Genomic DNA, 22,131 nt, shown 5'->3' on the forward strand with positions numbered 1-22,131 from the left:
AAGTCAATTGGGAGGTGAGTTTGAATGGAGAAAAACTGGAGGAAGTGAAGTGTTTTAGATATCTGGGAGTGGATCTGGCAGCGGATGGAACCATGGAAGCGGAAGTGGATCATAGGGTGGGGGAGGGGGCGAAAATTCTGGGGGCCTTGAAGAATGTGTGGAAGTCGAGAACATTATCTCGGAAAGCAAAAATGGGTATGTTTGAAGGAATAGTGGTTCCAACAATGTTGTATGGTTGCGAGGCGTGGGCTATGGATAGAGTTGTGCGCAGGAGGATGGATGTGCTGGAAATGAGATGTTTGAGGACAATGTGTGGTGTGAGGTGGTTTGATCGAGTGAGTAACGTAAGGGTAAGAGAGATGTGTGGAGATAAAAAGAGCGTGGTTGAGAGAGCAGAAGAGGGTGTTTTGAAGTGGTTTGGGCACATGGAGAGAATGAGTGAGGAAAGATTGACCAAGAGGATATATGTGTCGGAGGTGGAGGGAACGAGGAGAAGAGTGAGACCAAATTGGAGGTGGAAAGATGGAGTGAAAAAGATTTTGTGTGATCGGGGCCTGAACATGCAGGAGGGTGAAAGGAGGGCAAGGAATAGAGTGAATTGGAGCGATGTGGTATACCGGGGTTGACGTGCTGTCAGTGGATTGAATCAAGGCATGTGAAGCGTCTGGGGTAAACCATGGAAAGCTGTGTAGGTATGTATATTTGCGTGTGTGGATGTATGTATATACATGTGTATGGGGGGGGTTGGGCCATTTCTTTCGTCTGTTTCCTTGCGCTACCTCGCAAACGCGGGAGACAGCGACAAAGTATAAAAAAAAAAAAAAAAAATATATATATGTATATGTATATATGTATATATATATATATATTATCCCTGGGAATAGGGGAGAAAGAATACTTCCCACGTATTCCCTGCGTGTCGTAGAAGGCGACTAAAAGGGAAGGGAGTGGGGGGCTGGAAATCCTCCCCTCTCGTTTTTTTTTTTTTTTTCCAAAAAGAAGGAACAGAGAAGGGGGCCAGGTGAGGATATTCCCTCTAAGGCCCAGTCCTCTGTTCTTAACGCTACCTCGCTAACGCGGGAAATGGCGAATAGTATGAAAAAAAAAAAAAATTTATGAATATCTACTCTTACAGGGCTCTTATTGGAAAATTGTTGATAAAAGATATGTACTTTTGACGTTATAAACAAAATTTACAGGCAGACATATTTTGTTACCTTTAAGGACTTTAGACAAAATATATATAATCACGGTAGAGGTTTGCTTATCATTGACTCGTATCTGTGTATTCTGTCATATTGTTGGACTGATTCTACTTTTCATTCATGTTTTGTGTTTTTGATGAGACAGTGTATACGTGTCATATATTATAAGATGATGTTCACTAGTCTGATATTTTGTGTTGCAGAGGTTCCAGCAAGTGAGGCCTGAGCAGTGCGAGGTTGTGTGTCCCATGGGACCAAGAGGTTTCAACGGCACAGATGTAAGATTCTTGATACCATTATTTTCTTAATGAATTCAGTTAGTTGATGACAGAAACTGATAGATAAAGCATTAGTTGTAGACATAATTATCATAAAGTGTCAGTCAAAAATTATCATGAATGCACTTAATAATTTGAGTGATACCTCTTCTCTTCCAGAACTACACGTGAGGTGGAGTGAGATGAATCATCAGGTTTTCCTTAAGTTATCTTTACTATAATTTTCTTTATTCCAGACAACAGTAAGATGATAATGTAGTGTTTGTTTGGCTGATATTAACACTTATTGTACTGCTGGTAGGGTGAGCCTGGCCCACCTGGGCGGCGTGGTACACGGGGCGCCCCGGGCCGAGCAGGTCCTCCTGGCCCACCAGGAGAAAATGGCGTTTCTGGCAGCATCGGTTCTCCTGTAGGTTGGGGTGTAGTTGGCAGATATGGCCTACCTTAGCTTATCCCAGCTTACTTCATGGCACTGGGCCCTCCTTATTAGTCCTTAGTTAACACTCGTTGTAAATGTCTAATCAATATTTTTCTTTCTTCCCACCCTCAAAAAGGTAGTATGCATTATCTCAGACAAGAGTGACATACTTGCGATGACAGTAAATGTCAAATGAGTTTTAGTATTTTTTAGTAACATCCTCGAGTCATGCTAGCACACAGCAGCAGTGCCGTTGGCTCAACACCAAACCACCTACCTCACTTTTCCAACCATGTATGCTGTGTCTTCAGGTGTATGAATGTATAACACCGCTGACCGGTTGTATGACTGTCACAATAACTGTATGGCTCTGTGACTGTCTTATTGCCAGGGTCGCAGGGGGCGGCGTGGTCAGCCTGGCCCACCAGGACCCATTGGGGAGCCTGGTTTACCTGGTTTCCCTGGCGCCAAGGGTGAGCCTGGAACACCTGGGTTTGCAGTACGTGTTGCACTGCTTCTTTTGAAATGCTTAAAGCTATTTTTGGCCATTTTTTTTCTTGACATTATTTTTGCTGAAATTAATGTATTCTCATATTTGCAGAAAAAGATTAAATCATGAAGAAATATTTCTTGGGAATTAGTATTGAATATCAACTGCAAGTTGTAGTCTAGAATAAGTATACATTAATATAGTCTGTTCTGTTTAAAAGCACTGACTACGATTGTTTTCCAGGGCCCTGTTGGGCCACCAGGTTCACCAGGTCGACAGGGCGAAACTGGTCTTCGTGGCCTGACAGGACCACCAGGACCTCCTGGCCCCACTGGTCTGAGTGGCAATGTGGTAAGCAGTACTGTTCATTAATTCAGTGTCAAAGGTAATGGTTGTCTGATGATGATCAGGGATAGATGAATGAAGGGAGAACAGGTAAAGTGAAAGAACCTTAGCAGTATTTCTAAAAGATAGAAATACTTTTAGATACATGCATGTTGATCATTATCAACAACCAGAGAAAGGGTTATGTTGATAGGGTGTATTTTGATGAACATGACCAGAGTAACTTATTATGTCAAATGCCCTCCATGAACAAATATCAGTGAGGCTAGGCTGTGTAGAAAATGTAAAAAGGGACAACAGAAATAGAGAAGAAAGGAGAAAAATGAATTTGAGAACATTTTGAGGAAGTTGGTAACCTGCCTTTTAAAAGGTAGAGTTGTAGATGGCATGAAAAACTTGTGAAGCTCCGGGGAAGTGTCAGAAAAGAAACAGACATCACTACAACCCATCCTTATACCTCTGGCCTTACAATAATCAGGTGATGTATTGACTTGCCAAGCACTACCGAGCTTAATTATCTATTTGTAACTAATTATTTATAATGTTTGGGAGTGAGTTTTACACTTGTGGGGCCCCATCTCATAAATATCCTCTATTATCAAACAACCTCTTAAATTTATGTATACTGTCTGCAGTAATCATGTTCTCTGTCTTTCTGTTCCATACATCCACCACTCTTATATCTGAACACTTCTCAGAAGTGTCCATGTCAGTCTTTTTTAAAAACTCAAAGATTGTGATCAGGTCACCCCTCACTATTCTCTCTTCCAAGTTAGGTTCATATAAAAACCTCTTGTCTTTGTAACTTAGCTATCTTAATTTTGTTACCATCTTTGTTGCCTTCCTCTAATCCTTCTGTACAAGCAATTTCTTCTTTAGGTGTGGTGACCAAACTTGGGAAGAATTCTTGTATTTTTGGTCTTACATTGGATGTGAATAGCTGGATAGATATATCCTTATCCTTATACTTGAAGGCTAATCTGATATTTGTCAGCAGAAAGTTTATCTCCTCTTTGTCAATCTTTCCTCGCTCATTCTCTCCATATGCCCGAACCATTTCAACACACCCTCTTCTGCTCTCTCAACCACACTCTTTTATTACCACACATCTCTTACCCTTTCATTTCTTACTCGATCAAACCACCTCACACCACATATTGTCCTCATACATTTCATTTCCAACACATCCACCCTTCTCCGCACAACCTTATCTATAGCCCATGCCTCATAACCATATAACATTGTTGGAACCACTATTCCTTCAAACATACCCATTTTTGCTCTCCGAGATAACATTCTCTCTTTCCACGCATTCTTCAATGCTCCTAGAACCTTCACCCCCCTCCCCTACCCTATGACTCACTTCCACTTCCCTGGTCCCATCCGCTGCTAAGTCCGCTCCCAGATGTCTTTAATGCTTCACTTCCTCCAGTTTTTCGCCATTCAGACTTACCTCCCAAATGACTTGTCCCTCAACCCTACTTAACCTAATAATCTTGCTTTTATACACATTTACTCTCTACTTTCTTCTTTTACACTTTTTACCAAATTCAGTCACCAACTTCCGCAGTTTCTCACCCAAATCAGTCACCAATGCTTTATCATCAGTGAACAACCACGGACTCACTTCTCAAGCCCTCTCATCCACAACTGACTGCATACTTGACCCTCTCTCCAAAACTCTTGCATTCACCTTCCTAACCACCCCATCCATAAACAAATTAAACAACCATGGAGACATCATGCACCCCTACTGCAGACTGACATTCACTGGGAACCAATCACTTTCCTCTATTCCTACTCGTACACATGCCTTACATCCTTGATAGAAACTTTTCACTGCTTCTAGCAACTTACCTCCCACACCATATACCCTTATAACCTTACACAAAGCATCTCTATCTACCAGATCCATAAATGCTACATACAAATTCATCTGTTTTTCTAAGTATTTCTCACATGCATTCTTCAAAGCAAACACCTGATCCACACATCCTCTACCACTTCTAAAACCACACTGCTCTTCCCCAATCTGATGCTCTGTACATGCCTTTACTCTCTTAATCAATACCTTCCCATATGATTTCCCAGGAATACTCAACAAACTTAAGCCTCTGTAATTTCAACACTCACTTTTATCCCCTTTGCCTTTGTACAGTGGCACTATGCATGCATTCTGCCAATCCTCAGACACTTCACCGTGATCCATCCATACATTGATTGCCCTTACTAACCAGTCAACAATACAGTCCCCACCTTATTTAAAAAAGATTCCACTGCAGTACCATCCAAACCCGCCGCCTTGCTGGCTTTCATCTTCCACAAAGCTTTCACTACCTCTTCTCTGTTTACCAAACCATTCTTCCTGACCCTCTCACTACACACACCACCCCGACCAAAACACCCTATATCTGCCACGCAATCATCAAACACATTCAACAAACCTTCAAAATACTCACTAGATCTCCTTCTCACTTCATCACTACTTGTTATTACCTGCTCATTTTCCCCCTTCATCGATGTTCCCATTTGTCCTCATCTTATGCACTATATTTACCCCCTTCCAACAACACATCTTTTTTTTTATTATGCTTTGTTGCTGTCTCCCGCGTTAACGAGGTAGCGCAAGGAAACAGACGAAAGAATGGCCCAACCCACCCACATACACATGTATATACATACACGTCAACACAGGGGCATATACATACTTATGCATGTCAACGTATACATATATATACATACACAGACATATACATAAGTACACAACATATACATATACATACATACACAGACATATACACACATGTACATAATTCATACTTACTGCATTTATTCATTCCTTTCACTTCCCCGCCACACATGAAATGACAACCCCCGCATGCGCACAAGGTAGCGCAAGGAGAAGACAACAAAAGGCCACATTCGTTCACACTCTGTCTCTAGCTGTCATGTATAATGCACCGAAACCACAGCTTCCTTTCCACATCCAGGCCCCACAAAACTTTCCATGGTTTAACCCAAACGCTTCACATGCCCTGGTTCAATCCATTGACAGCACGTCGATCCCGGTATACCACATCGTTCCAATTCACTCTATTCCTTGCATGCCATTCACTCTCTTGCATGTTCAGGCCCCAATCACTCAAAATCTTTTCACTCCATCTTACCACCTCCAATTTGGTCTCCTGCTTCTCCTCATTCCCTCCATCTCTGACACATATATCCTCTTTGTCAATCTTTCCTCACTCTTTCTCTCCATGTGACCAAACCATTTCAATACACCCTCTTCTGCTCTCTCAACCACACTCTTTTTATTACCACACATCTCTCTTACCCTTCCATTACTTATTTGATCAAGCCACCTCACACCACATATTGTCCTCAAACATCTCATTTCCAACACATCCACCCTCCTCTGCACAACTCTATCTATAGCTCACGCCTTGCAACCATATAACATTGTTGGAACCACTATTCCTTCAAACATACCCATTTTTGCTTTCCAAGATAATGTTCTCGCCTTCCACACATTTTTCAAGGCTCCCAGAACTTTTGCCCCCTCCCCCATCCTGTGACACTTCCGGTTCCATGGTTCCATCCGCTGCCAAATCCACTCCCAGAAATCTAAAACACTTCACTTCCTTAAGTTTTTCTCCACTGAAACTTACCTCCCAATTGACTTTTCCCTCAACCGTACTGTACCTAATAACATCTTTTTATTCTACCTAAAATTTGTGGATTTGTGTGCTGCAAAAGGACTGGTGATCGGGAATACCTGGTTTAAAAAGAGAGATATACATAAGTGTACGTATGTGAGTAGGAGAGATGGCCAGAGGGCGTTACTTGGTTACATGTTCTTTGTTAGGCATGTGAAAGAGAGACTTTTGGTAGTTAATGTGCTGAGAGGGGCAGCTGGAGGGATGTCTGACCACTATCTTTTGGAGGTGAAGGTGAAGATTTGTAGAGGTTTTCAGAAAAGAAGAGAGAATGTTGGGGAGAAGAGAGTGGTGAGAGTAAGTGAGCTTGGAAAGGAGATTTGTGTGAAGAAGTACCAGGAGAGAGTGATTGCAGAATGGCAAAAGGTGAGAGCAAATGAGGTAAGGGGAACGGAGGAGGAATGGGATGCATTTATGGAGGCAGTGATGCCTTGTACAAAAGATGCATGTGGCATGAGAAAGGTGGGAGGTGGGCAGATTAGAAAGGGTAGTGAATGGTGGGATGAAGAAGTAAGATTTTCAGTGAAAGAGAAGAGAGAGGCGTTTGGACAATTTTTGCTGGGAAGTAGTGCAAATGAGTGGGAAATGTATAAAAGAAAATGGTAGGAAGTCAAGAGAATGGTGCAAGAGGTGAAAAAGAGGGCAAATGAGAGTTGAGGTGAAAGAGTATCATTAAATTTATAGTCTCCCATATCCCTGGGGATAGGGGAGAAAGAATACCTCCCACGTATTCCCCGTGTGTCGTAGAAGGCGACTAAAGGGGACAGGAGCAGGGGGCTAGAAACCCTCCCCTTCATGTTTTCTAACTTTCTAAAAGGGGAAACAGAAGAAGTCATGCGGGGAATTCTCATCTTCCTCGAAGGCTCAGATTGGGATGTCTAAATGTGTGTGGATTTAATGAAGATGAGAAAAAAGGAGATAGATAGTATGTTTGAGGAGAGGAACCTGGATGTTTTGGCTCTGAGTGAAACGAAGCGCAAGGGTAAAGGGGAAGAGTGGTTTGGGAATGTTTTTGGAGTAAAGTCAGGGGTTGGTGAAAGGACGAGAGTAATGGAAGGAGCACCACTACTGAAGCAAGAGTTGTGGTAGTATGTGATAGAGTGTAAGAAAGTAAACTCTAGATTGCTTCTTTCTTTCAAACTATTCGCCATTTACCGCATTAGCGAGGTAGCGTTAAGAACAGAGGACTGGGCCTTTGAGGGAATACCCTCACCTGGCCCAATTCTCTGTTCCGTCTTTTGGAAAATTAAAAAAAAAATGAGAGGGGAGGATTTCGAGCCACCCACTCCCTCCCCTTTTAGTCGCCTTCTACGACACGCAGGGAATACGTGGGAAGTATTCTTTCTCCCCTATCCCCAGGGAATGCTATGGGTAAAAATAAAAGTGGATGAAGAGAGATGGGTGATTATTGTTGCCTATGCACCTGGACATGAGAAGAAAGATCATGAGAGGCAAGTGTTTTGGGAGCAGCTGAGTAAGTGAGAGCAGCTTTGATGCACAAGACTTGGTTATAGTGATGGGTGATTTGAATGCAAAAGTGAATAATGTGGCAGTTGAGGGTATAATTGGTGTACATGGGGTATTCAGTGTTGTAAATGGAAATGGTGAAGAGCTTGTAGATTTTTCTGCTGAAATAGGACTGGTGATTGGGAATTCTGGTTTAAAAATTGATAGGCATGTGAAAGAGAGACTTTTGGATGTTACTGTGCAGAGATGCAACTGGAAGGATGTTTGATCATCATCTTATGGAGGCGAAGGTGAAGATTTGTAGAGGTTTTCAGAAAAGGAGAGAGAATGCTAGGGTGACAAAATTGGTGAGAGTATGTTAGCTTGGAAAGCAGACTTGTGTGAGGAAGTACCAGGAGAGATTGAGTGCAGAATGGAAAAAGGTGAGAGCAAACAATGTAAGGGGAGTGGGGGAGGAATGGGATGTATTTAGGGAAGCAGTGATGACGTGCACAAAAGATGCCTGTAACATGATAAAGGTGGGAGGTGGATAGATTAGAAAGCGTAGTGAATGGTGGGATGAGGAAGTAAGATTGTTAGTGAAAAAGAAGAGAGAAGCATTTGGACAATTTTTGCAAGGAAATAGTGCAAATGACTGGGAGATGTATGAAAGAAAGAGGCAAGAGGTCAAGAGAAAGGTGGAAGAGGTGAAAGAGAGGGCAAATGAGAGTTGGGATGTTTTGGAAGGAGATAAATAAAGTGCGTAAGACAAGAGAACTAATGGGAACATCGGTGAAGGGGCTAATGGGAATGTAATAACAAGTAGCGGTGAAGTGAGGACATGGAGTGAGTATTTTGAAGGTTTGTTGAATGCGTTTGATGATAGAGTAGCAGATATAGGGTGTTTTGGTTGAGGTGGTGTGCGAAGTGAGAGGGTCAGGGAGAATGGTTGGTAAACAGAGGAGGTAGTGAAAGCTTTGCGGAAGATGAAAGGCGGTGGGTTTGGATGGCATTGCAGTGGATTTTATTAAAAATGGGGGTGACTGTGTTGTTGACTGCTTGGTAAGGATATTCAATGTATGTATGGTTCATGGTGAAGTGCCTGAGGATTGATGGAAGGCATGCATAGTGCCATTGGACAAAGGCAAAGGGGATAAAGGTGAATGTTCAAATTACAGAGGTAAAGTTTGTTGAGTATTCCTAGGAATTATATGGGAGGGTATTGATTGAGATAGTAAAGGCATGTATAGAGCATCAGATTGGGGAAGAGCAGTGTGGTTTAAGAAGTGGTAGAGGATTTGTGGATCAGGTGTTTGCTCTGAAGAATGTACGTGAGAAATACTTAGAAAAACAGATGAATTTGTATGTAGCATTTATGGATCTGGAGAAGGCATATGTTTTTAATGAGGATGTAAGGTATGTTTACGAGTAGGAAATGAGGAAAGTGATTGGTTCCCAGTGAATGTCTGTTTGCAGCAGGGGTGTGTGATGTCTCCATGGTTGTTTGATTTGTTTATGGATGGGGTTGTTAGGGAGGTGAATGCAAGAGTTTTGGAGAGAGTGGCAAGTATGCAGTCTGTTGTGGATGAGAGGGCTTGGGGAGTTGAGTCAGTTGTTTGCTGATGATACAGCGCTGGTGGCTGATTCGGGTGAGAAACTGCAGAAGCTGGTGACTGAGTTTGGTAAGGTGTGTGAAAGAAGAAATCTGAGAGTAAATGTGAATAAGCGCAAGGTTATTAGGCACAGTAGGGTTTAGGGACAAGACAGTTGGGAGGTAAGTTTGAATGGAGAAAAACTGGAGGAAGTGAAGTGTTTTAGATAGTGTTTTGGATATCTGGAAGTGGATTTGGCAGCGGATGGAACCATGGAAGCAGAAGTGAATCATAGGGGGAGGGGGCAAAAGTTCTGGGAGCATTGAAGAATGTTTGGAAGGCGAGAACCTTATCTCGGAATGCAAATATGGGTATGTTTGAAGGAATAGTGGTTCCAACAATATTGTATGGTTGTGAGGCATGGGCTATAGATAGGGTTGTGAGGATGAGGGTGAATGTGTTGGAAATGAGATGTTTGAGGACAATATGTGGTGTGAGGTGGTTTGATCAAGTAAGTAATGAAAGGGTAAGAGAGATGTGTGTTAATAAAAAGAGTGTGGTTGAGAGAGCAGAAGAGTGTATTTTGAGATGGCTTTGTCACAATGAGAGAATGAGTGAGGAAAGATTGACATAGAGGATATATGTGTCAGAGATAGAGGGAACAAGGAGAAGCGGGAGACCAAATTCCACATGGAAAGATGGAATGATAAAGATTTTGAGCGATCAGGGCCTGAACATGCAGGAGGGTGAAAGGTGTGCAAGCAATAGAGTGAATTGGAACAATGTGATATACTGGGGTTAATGTGGTGTCACTGGATTGAACTAGGGCATGTGAAGATTCTGGGGTAAACCATGAAAAGTTTTGTGGGGCCTGGTTGTGGAAAGGGAGCTGTGGTTTCGGTGCATTATACATGACAGATAGAGACTGAGTATGAACGAATGTGGCCTTTGTTGTCTTTTCCTAGCGCTACCTCATGCTTGCAGGGGGAGGGGGTTGTCATTGTCATTTTCATATATTTCTTTCAAACTATTTGCCATTTCCCGCGTTAGCAAGGTCGCGTTAAGAACAGAGGACTGGGCCTCTGAGGGAATATCCTCACCTGGTCCAATTCTCTGTTCCTTCTTTTGGAAAATTAAAAAAAAACGAGAGGGGAGGATTTCCAGCCCCCCCCTCCCTCCCCTTTTAGTCGCCTTCTACGACACGCAGGGAATACGTAGGAAGTATTCTTTCTTCCCTATCACAGGGATAATTTTCATATATATATATATATATATATATATATATATATTTTTTTTTTTTTTTTTTATACTTTGTCGCTGTCTCCCGCGTTTGTGAGGTAGCGCAAGGAAACAGACGAAAGAAATGGCCCAACCCCCCCCATACACATGTATATACATACGTCCACACATGCAAATATACATACCTACACAGCTTTCCATGGTTTACCCCAGACGCTTCACATGCCTTGATTCAATCCACTGACAGCACATCAACCCCGGTATACCACATCGCTCCAATTCACTCTATTCCTTGCCCTCCTTTCACCCTCCTGCATGTTCAGGCCCCGATCACACAAAATCTTTTTCACTCCATCTTTCCACCTCCAATTTGGCCTCCCTCTTCTCCTCGTTCCCTCCACCTCCGACACATATATCCTCTTGGTCAATCTTTCCTCACTCATTCTCTCCATGTGCCCAAACCACTTCAAAACACCCTCTTCTGCTCTCTTAACCACGCTCTTTTTATTTCCACACATCTCTCTTACCCTTACGTTACTCACTCGATCAAACCACCTCACACCGCACATTGTCCTCAAACATCTCATTTCCAGCACATCCATCCTCCTGCGCACAACTCTATCCATAGCCCACGCCTCGCAACCATACAACATTGTTGGAACCACTATTCCTTCAAACATAGCCATTTTTGCTTTCCGAGATAATGTTCTCGACTTCCACACATTCTTCAAGGCCCCCAGAATTTTCGCCCCCTCCCCCACCCTATGATCCACTTCCGCTTCCATGGTTCCATCCGCTGCCAGATCCACTCCCAGATATCTAAAACACTTCACTTCCTCCAGGATTTGTATGTAGCATTTATGGATCTGGAGAAGGCATATGATAGAGTTGATAGAGATGCTCTGTGGAAGGTATTAAGAATATATGGTGTGGGAGGAAAGTTGTTAGAAGCAGTGAAAAGTTTTTATCGAGGATGTAAGGCATGTGTACGTGTAGGAAGAGAGGAAAGTGATTGGTTCTCAGTGAATGCTGGTTTGCAGCAGGGGTGTGTGATGTCTCCATGGTTGTTTAATTTGTTTATGGATGGGGTTGTTAGGGAGGTAAATGCAAGAGTTTTGGAAAGAGGGGCAAGTATGAAGTCTGTTGGGGATGAGAGAGCTTGGGAAGTGAGTCAGTTGTTGTTCGCTGATGATACAGCGCTGGTGGCTGATTCATGTGAGAAACTGCAGAAGCTGGTGACTGAGTTTGGTAAAGTGTGTGGAAGAAGAAAGTTAAGAGTAAATGTGAATAAGAGCAAGGTTATTAGGTACAGTAGGGTTGAGGGTCAAGTCAATTGGGAGGCGAGTTTGAATGGAGAAAATATATATATATATATATATATATATATATATATATATATATATATATATATATATATATATATATATTTTTTTTTTTGCCGCTGTCTCCCGCGTTTGCGAGGTAGCGCAAGGAAACAGACAAAAGAAATGGCCCAACCCACCCCATACACATGTATATACATACACGTCCCCACACGCAAATATACATACCCATACTTCTCAATGTACACATATGTATACACACAGACATATACATATATACACATGCACACAATTCACACTGTCTGCCTTTATTCATTCCCATCACCTCCCCGCCACACATGGAAAAACATCCCCCTCCCCCCTCATGTGTGCGAGGTAGCGCTACGAAAGGACAACAAAGGCCCCATTCATTCACACACAGTCTCTAGCTGTCATGCAATAATGCCCGAAACCACAGCTCCCTTTCCACATCCAGGCCCCACAGAACTTTCCATGGTTTACCCCAGATGCTTCACATGCCCTAATTCAATCCATTGACAGCACATCGGCCCTGGTATGCCACATCGATCCAATTCACTCTATTCCTTGCCCGCCTTTCACCCTCCTGCATGTTCAGGCCCCCGATCACTCAAAATCTTTTTCACTCCATCTTTCCACCTCCAATTTGGTCTCCCACTTCTCCTCGTTCCCTCCACCTCCAACACATATATCCTTTTGGTCAATCTTTCCTCACTCATTCTCTCCATGGGACCAAACCATTTCAAAACACCCTCTTGTGCTCTCTCAACCACGCTCTTTTTATTTCCACACATCTCTCTTACCCTATCATTACTTACTTGATCAAACCACCTCACACCACACATTGTCCTTAAACATCTCATTTCCAGCACAGCCACCCTCCTGCGCACAACTCTATCCATAGCCCACGCCTCGCAACCATACAACATTGTTGGAACCACTATTCCTTCAAACATAGCCATTTTTGCTTTCCGAGATAATGTTCTCGACTTCCACACATTCTTCAAGGCTCCCAGGATTTTCGCCCCCTCCCCCACCCTATGATTCACTTCTGCTTCCATGGTTCCATCCACTGCCAGATCCACTCCCAGATATCTAAAACACTTTACTTCCTCCAGTTTTTCTCCATTCAAACGTACCTCCCAATTGACTTGACCCTCAACCCTACTGTACCTAATAACCTTGCTCTTATTCACATTTAACTTTCTTCTTTCACACACTTTACCAGACTCAGTCACCAGCTTCTGCAGTTTCTCACATGAATCAGCCACCAGCACCGTATCATCAGCGAACAACAACTGACTCACTTCCCAAGCTCTCTCATCCCCAACAGACTTCATACTTACCCCTCTTTCCAAAACTCTTGCATTCACCTCCCTAACAACCCCATCCATAAACAGATTAAACAACCATGGAGACATCACACACCCCTGCCGCAAACCTACATTCACTGAGAACCAATCACTTTCCTCTATTCTTACACGTAAACATGCCTTACATCCTCGATAAAAACTTTTCACTGCTTCTAACAACTTGCCTCCCACACCATATATTCTTAGTACCTTCCATAGAGCATCTCTATCAACTCTATCATATGCCTTCTCCAGATCCATAAATGTTACATACAAATCTATATGCTTTTCTAAGTATTTCTCACATACATTCTTCAAAGCAAACACCTGATCCACACATCCTCCACCACTTCTGAAACCACACTGCTCTTCCCCAATCTGATGCTCTGTACATGCCTTCTCCCTCTCAATCATTACCCTCCCATATAATTTCCCAGGAATACTCAACAAACTTATACCTCTGTAATTTGAGCACTCACTCTTATCCCCTTTGCCTTTGTACAATGGCACTATGCAAGCATTCCGCCAATCCACAGGCACCTCACCATGAATCATAAATACGTTCAATAGCCTTACCAACCCGTCAACAATACAGTCACCCCTTTTTTAATAAATTCCACTGCAATACCATCCAAACCCACTGCCTTGCTGGCTTTCATCTTCCGCAAAGCTTTTGCTACCTCTTCTCTGTTTACCAGATCATTTTCCCTAACCCTCCCCTATATATATAGGGGAGAAAGAATACTTCCTACGTATTCCCTGCGTGTCGTAGAAGGCGACTAAAAGGGGAGGGAGTGGGGGGCTGGAAATCCTCTGCTCTCGTTTTTTTTAATTTTCCAAAAGAAGGAACAGAGAACGAGACCACGTGAGGATATTCCCTCAGAAGCCCAGTCCTCTGCTACCTTGCTGATGCGGGAAATGGCGAATAGTTTGAAAGAAAGAAAGATATATATATATATATTGTTATATATCATTATATTTTACTTTGTCGCTGTCTCCCGTGTTTGCGAGGTAGCGCAAGGAAACAGACGAAAGAAATGGCCCAACCCACCCCCATACACATGTATATACATACACGTCCACACACGCAAATATACATACCTATACATCTCAGTGTACACACACATATATATATATATATATACACACACAGACATATACTTATATACACATGTACATAATTCATACTGTGTGCCTTTATTTATTCCCATCACCACCTCACCACACATGGAATAACATTCCCCTCCCCCCTCATGTGTGAGAGGTAGTGCTAGGAAAAGACAACAAAGGCCCCATTCGCTCTCACTCAGTCTCTAGCTGTCATGTAATAATGCCCGAAACCACAGCTCCCTTTCCACATCCGGGACCCACAGAACTTTCCATGGTTTACCCCAGATGCTTCACATGCCCTGATTCAATCCATTGACAGCATGTCGACCCCTGGTATACCACATCGATCCAATTCACTCTATTCCTTGCCCGCCTTTCACCCTCCTGCATGTTCAGGCCTCGATCACTAAAAATCTTTTTCACTCCATCTTTCCACCTCCAATTTGGTCTCCCACTTCTCCTCGTTCCCTCCACCTCCGACACATATATCCTCTTTGTCAATCTTTCCTCACTCATTCTCTCCATGTGCCCAAACCATTTCAAAACACCCACTTCTGCTCTCTCAACCACGCTCTTTTTATTTCCACACATCTCTCTTACCCTTACATTACTTACTCGATCAAACCACCTCACACCACATATTGTCCTCAAACATCTCATTTCCAGCACATCCTGCCTCCTGCGCACAACTCTATCCATGACCCACGCCTCGCAACCAACATTGTTGGAACCACTATTCCTTCAAACATACCCATTTTTGCTTTCCAAGACAATGTTCTCGACTTCCACACATTCTTCAAGGCTCCCAGGATATTCGCCCCCTCCCCCACCCTATGATTCACGTCCACTTTCATGGTTCCATCCGCTGCCAGATCCACTCCCAGATGTACATATACATACATATACATATCAACATATACATACACAGACATACACATATATACACATGTACATATTCATACTTGCTTGCCTTTATCCATTCCTGTCACTACCCCACCACACGGGAAATAGCATCACTACCCCCCACCTTAGACATGTCAGTAAAACCAGGAAATATTTAAAGGATAAGAGGAAAAATCATTTGAGGTCATTGAGATGTGTAATGTTCCTTGATGTACATGCATAATGCTAGTATAACAAAAGAATGGCATTGAACCACAAAGTGTCTATATATCTTATATTTTCTTAAGTGCCTTCTGCGTATATGCAGTTACCGTCATGTGGGAAGGTCAGCCTGTATATTTATGGCTGCCAACATGTGTGTATCAGTTGATGGAAGTTTTGATTATTCTTCCTGCATGCATGCATGCATTAGTTTTCCCTGTTCACACAGTATTCATTGTGCTTACTCTTGTAGTGCTTTATCATATTTCCTTAAATGTAAAGATTATAAGATAAAGATACATCAGTTCTTTTGTATATTATTACCTATAGAAAATATATTTTGGGCATGGTAAATACCTCTCTTCTAATTGAAATTCAAGATAGCGTATTAAGGATACATCAGATACATCACTAAGAAACAAGGAATTGTGATGAAATGTTTGATACATCTAAAGCCTGAATGTTGGAAATCCTCTTGAAGAAATACAGCACAGGGATTGTACAGCCAACATAAGACATGTGAACATATATTACAGAGCTTTCCATGTTTTCATTTAGAGAATCGACAAATCATGTGCATTTTTTCCCTCACCAAAACAAATCTTTGTAGAAGTACAATGGATCAACTTTGTACTCACAACCCATGGTTCTTGGGTTTATGTTTGTTACAAGGATGAGAAAGTAAATGAGGAGTTAAATGATAAGTTCAAAAGTGTTTTCTTTGTGAAAGACAATGATGTATCAGCATTACCAAGATGGGAGAGGGATGAAGTCCCAGAATGTGTAACAGTTGACAGAAATGACATAATCATGTAACAGTTGACAGAAATGATATAATCAGGCAAATGAAATAATTTGAGCCATATAATGCCCATGATTCTAATGATTTTTTATTATGCATGATAAAAGAATGTGTGGAGACACTTATTATGCTATGTGAAACGTTCATCAGTAAGTCATTGGTAGAAGGTGTGGTTCCAACAATATGGAAGAGGACAAACATTGTCCTTTTACTTAAGAAAGTCCATTGAAAAACTGTAAAAACTACAAGCTTGTCTCATGCACAAGTAATAATGATGGGAAAGAGGGCCTTGATATGATTATTATACAGCAATGAATAAGCAGTAAGTTATTGAGTATAATATGGACTTAGAAGTCATGATTGTCCCTAACCTGTTGCCAGAGTCCCATATCAGGAATAGTTAGGGGGACAAACTGTTGCTTTCAAATATCTAAACAGCTTTTAAGTGTTTGAATAGGGAAATATTTAGCAACCGAATCATATCCTATATAAGGCCAGGACTAGAATATGCTTTTCAAGTTTGGTCACCATCCCTTAAGAAGGAACAAAGATGGTACCAGAATTAAGGAAACTAAGTTGGAAAGGGTGGAGGCTTTGAATTTACCCCCTTGGAAGAGAGAAGAGTCAAGGATGACCTGATCACAGTCTTTAGATTTTTAAAAGAGATTGATGATGTGGATAATGGACAGTGTCTCAAGAAATGTAGATATAGAACAACAAGAGGACCTGAATCTAAGGAAGAAACTTGGTAAAAAGGATGTGACAGAATATTTCTTTAATATAGTTGTGGTGGAAAAATGGAACAGAATGACAGAAGACATTGTTAATGCAGACAGCGTACATAAGTTTAAGAGGTTGTGTATTAGTAGAGAATGTTCAAGAGATTGGGGCCCTAAGCATACATAAGTTTAAGAGGTTGTATATTATTAGAGAATGTTCAAGAGATTGGGCCCTATTCCCTCTCAATATAGTACAAGTAGGTAATTACTAATATTTCTTACTCGGCAAGTTTCATCCTACCAACAGATGGGATACAGCATAAAGGATGGTAGCTTTTTAAATATTTTCATCAAAACATGATTTATAAGCTAATGATGTAGTCACAGCTTTAGCAAAGGCATGAGACACTTACCCAATTCTAATGTTTTTACCCCAGGGTCCTTTAGGTCCTAAAGGGAATATTGGAGACAGAGGTCCACCAGGAGCACCTGGTCCTTCTGGTGCACCTGGTGAACCTGGCATTAGAGGTTTACCTGGTGATGCAGTCTTAGTGAGTGGCCCTTCTGGTGATCAAGGTCCTCCCGGTATCCCAGGACTTCAAGGACCACCTGGTTTAGATGGTATACCTGGTGACTCAGGATCTAAAGGAGAACCAGGTTAGTTGCTGTAGTTTTATGAATACAATCATGTTCACTGTTTTCCTTGTAGTATCCAATAATGTACACAGAATAGTTATATTGGAAAGTAGAAGTTTTTGTTCATAACAATTATGTACTGCAGGAAATCGAGGTGATCGAGGCTTTAAAGGTAGACGTGGTGTCTCAGGAGTGAAGGGTGAACCTGGGGTTTCTGGACCAACAGGTCCTCGAGGGCCATCTGGCCCTATGGTGGGTACATAATAACATATACTTATATTTTAGTCACTTTCATGAAATGAAATTTTTCAAGATTCATTATCCACTTTATTCTTGTCTTACTGTTGTTCTTTTTGTTATTACCACCTAAATATATATATTACTTTTTCAGTGACCCATAGATTCATGAAAAGATATTTTCTCAGATTAGAATCATTTTTATTGTATGATGACCTTTTTTTTTGTATTTTCATATAAGGCAGATTCTTTTGTTTGTGTTGACCTATGTGTTCACTTGGGAGGTTCTGTATAGGGTCAACTTCCTCTTTAACATAGATATCTTTAAATCATTTTATCGCTTTCTTAGTGAACTTTTTAAACATAGATTCATCTGTAGAGAGTGATATTTAAATGCAATTTTTTTCCCAAAATGTTTTATAATAAAATTGTAATACATAGTTAAGGTTATATTAGTTTTATTATATGTTTTCCTCATTCTCATTAGGGACCACCTGGCCCACCTGGTAGACCAAGTGGTGAGGTTAACGGTGAAGCTGTACCTGGCCCTCCTGGTCCACCTGGCCCAATGGGTCCTGTAGGGCCACCTGGCGAGATGGGTGTGAAAGGAGAAATGGGTATTGCTGGACTAGAAGGAACACCTGGTCCACGTGGTGATAAAGGTCAGTTTCATATTACATTAAGGTTGTATATATGAGAGTTAGGGTGAGAGTTTCATTAAATCATAGGGAGAATAAAAAGATGTTTTGGAAGGAAGTAAATAAAGTGCATAAGACAAGAGCACAAATGGGAACATCGGTGAAGGAGGCTAATGGGGAGGTAATAACAAGTAGTGATGATGTGAGGAGATGGAGTGAGTATTTTGAAGGTTTATTAAATGTGTTAGATGATAGAGTGGCAGATACAAGGTGTTTTGGGCTAGGTGGTGTGCAAAGTGAGAGGGTTAGGGAGAATGATTTGGTAAACAGAGAAGAGGTAGTGAAAGCTTTGCAGAAGATGAAAGCCGGCAAGGTGGCAGGTTTGGATGGTATTGCAGTGGAATTTATTAAAAACAGGGATGACTGTGTTCTTGACTGGTTGGTGGGGATATTTATTGTATGTATGGGTCATGATGAGGTGCCTGAGGATTGGCGGAATGCATGCATAGTGCCGTTGTACAAAGGCAAAGGGGATAAGGGTGAGTGTTCAAATTACAAAGATATAAGTTTATTGAGTATTCCTGGGAAATTATACGGGAGGGTATTGATTGAGAGGGTGAAGGCATGTACAGAGCAACAGATTGGGGAAGAGCATTGTGGTTTCAGAAGTGGCAGAGGATGTGTGGATCAGGTGTTTGCTTTGAAAAATATATGTGAGAAAAGAGATTTGTATGTAGCATTTATGGATCTGGAGAAGGCATATGACAGAATTGATAGAGATGTGATAGAGATGCTCTGTGGAGGGTATTAAGAATACATGGTGTGGGAAGCAGGTTGCTAGAAGCAGTGAAAAGTTTTTATAGAGGATGTAAGGCATGTGTACAAGTAGGAAGAGAGGAAAGTGATGGGTTCTCAGTGAATGTCAGTTTGCGGAAGGGGTGCATGATATCTCCATGGTTGTTTAATTTGTTTATGGATGGGGTTGTTAGGGAGGTGAATGCAAGAGTTTTTAAGAGGGGCACGTATGCAGTCTGTTGTGGATGAGAGGGCTTGGGAAGTGAGTCAGTTGTTCGCTGATGATAGAGCACTGATGGCTGATTCGGGTGAGAAACTGCAGAAGCTGGTGACTGAGTTTGGTAAAGTGTGCGAAAGACAAAAGCTGAGAGTAAATGTTAATAAGAGCAAGGTTATTAGGTACAGTAGGGTTGAGGGACAAGTCAGTTGGGAGGTAAGTTTGAATGGAGAAAAACTGGAGGAAAAGAAGTGTTTTAGATATCTGAGAGTGGATTTGGCAGCAGATGGAACCATGGAAGCGGAAGTGAGTCACAGGGTGGGGGAGGAGGCGAAAGTTTGGGAGCATTGAAAAATGTGTGGACTGTGTTGTCGCCTGGTTGTTGAGGAAATTCAGTATATGTATGGCTCATGGTGAAGTGCCTGAGAATTGGTACAATGCATGCATAGTGCCATTGTACAAAGGCAAAGGGGATAAAGGTGAGCATTCAAATTACAGAAATATAAGTTTGATGAGTATCCTTGTGAAATTATATGGGAGGGTATTGGTGACTGAGTTTGGTGGGTTGTGTGAAAGAAGAAAGCTGAGAGTAAATGTGAATAAGAGCAAAGTTATTAGGTACAGTAAGTTTATGGGACAAGTCAATTGGGAGGTAAGTTTGAATGGAGAAAAACTGGAGGAAGTGAAGTGTTGTAGATATCTGGGAGTGCATTTGGCAGTGGATGGAATGGAACCATGGAAGCGGAAGTGAGTCACGGAGTGAGGTTTGGGGGCGAAGTTTCTGGGAGCATTGAATGTGTGGAAGGCGAGATCATTATCTCGAAAAGCAAAAATGGGTATGTTTGAAGGAATAGTGGTTCCAACAATGCTATGTGGTTGCACGTCATGGGCAATAGATAGGGTTGCACGGAGGAGAGTGGATGTGTTGGAAATGATAATGTTTGAGGACAATATGTGGTGTTTGGTGGTTTGATTAAGTAATGAAAGGGTAAGAGAGATGTGTGGTAACAAAAAGAGTGTGGTTGAGAGAGCAGAAGAGGGTATATTGAAATGGTTTGGTCACATTGAGAGAATGAGTGAGGAAAGATTGACAAAGAGGATATATATGTCAGAGGTGGAGGGAACGAGGAGAAGTGGGAGACCGAATTGGAGGTGAAAGGATGTAGTGAAAAAGATTTTGAGTGATTGGGGCCTGAACATGCAGGAGGTGAAAGGTATGCAAGGAATAGAGTGAATTGGACTGATGTGTTATACCAGGGTTGACGTGCTGTCAATGGATTGAACCAGGGCATGTGAAGCATTTGGGGTAAACCATGGAAAGTTTTGTGGGGCCTGGATGTGGAAAAGGAGCTGTGGTTTCAGTGTATTATACATGACAGCTAGAGACTGAGTGTGAACGAATGTGGCCTTTGTTTTCTTTTCCTAGTGCTACCTCACACATGTGCGGGGGGAGGGGATGTCATTTCATGCGTGGCGGGGTGGCGACAGGAATTAATAAAGGCAGCAAGTATGAATTATGTACATGTGTTTATATGTATACATCTGGGTATGTGTATATATATGTATATGTTGAAATGTATAGGTATGCAAATGTGCGTGTCTGGATGTGTATGTATATACATGTGTATGTGGGTGGGTTGGGCCATTCTTTCGTCTGTTTCCTTGCACTATCTCACCAACGCAGGAGACAGTGACAAAGTATATATTTTTTTTTTTTCAAACTATTCGCCATTTCCCGCATTAGCAAGGTAGCATTTAGAACAGAGGACTGGGTCTTTGAGGGAATATCCTCACCTGGCCCCCTTCTCTGTTCCTTCTTTTGGGAGAAAAAAAAAGGGGGAAGGATTTCCAGTCCCCTGCTCCCTCCCATTTTAGTCGCCTCCTATGACACACAAGAAATACATGAGAAGTATTCTTTCTCCCCTATTCCCAGGGATGATATATATTATTATGTATTTATTGTTTTCTTTTATTTTGCTTTGTCGCTGTCTCCCGCGTTAGCGAGGTTGCGCAAGGAAACAGGCGAAAGAATGGCCCAACCCACCCACATACACATGTATATACATACACATCCACACACACAAATATACATACCTATACATCTCAACGCATACATATATATATACACACACAGGCATATACATATATACACATGTACATAATTCATACTGTCTGCCTTTATTCATTCCCTTCGCCACCCTACCACACATGAAATAACAACCCCCTCCCCCCTCATGTGTGCGAGGTAGAGCTAGGAAGACAACAAAGGCCCCATTCGTTCACACTCAGTCTCTAGCTGTCATGTAATAATGCACCGAAACCACAGCTCCCTTTCCACATCCAAGCCCCACAGAACTTTCCATGGTTTACCCCAGACGCTTCACATGCCCTGGTTCAATCCATTGACAGCACGTCGACCCCGGTATACCACATCGTTCCAATTCACTCTATT

The 22,131-nt window shown here is 42.0% G+C and overlaps 1 protein-coding gene across 1 annotated transcript in view; it reads left to right on the forward strand.

Moving 5' to 3' along the window:
* LOC139749883 (uncharacterized) overlaps window positions 1–22,131 on the forward strand; it is a 293,444-nt gene that overhangs the window by 174,397 nt on the left and 96,916 nt on the right. The window contains 6 exon segments of the mRNA XM_071664262.1: window positions 1,409–1,483; window positions 2,293–2,400; window positions 2,635–2,742; window positions 17,594–17,813; window positions 17,938–18,044; window positions 18,517–18,691. Coding sequence (XP_071520363.1) covers window positions 1,409–1,483; window positions 2,293–2,400; window positions 2,635–2,742; window positions 17,594–17,813; window positions 17,938–18,044; window positions 18,517–18,691 — 793 coding nt within the window.

Source organism: Panulirus ornatus, chromosome 8 (assembly GCF_036320965.1).
Source record: "Panulirus ornatus isolate Po-2019 chromosome 8, ASM3632096v1, whole genome shotgun sequence".
Taxonomy (NCBI): Eukaryota; Metazoa; Arthropoda; class Malacostraca; order Decapoda; family Palinuridae; genus Panulirus; species Panulirus ornatus.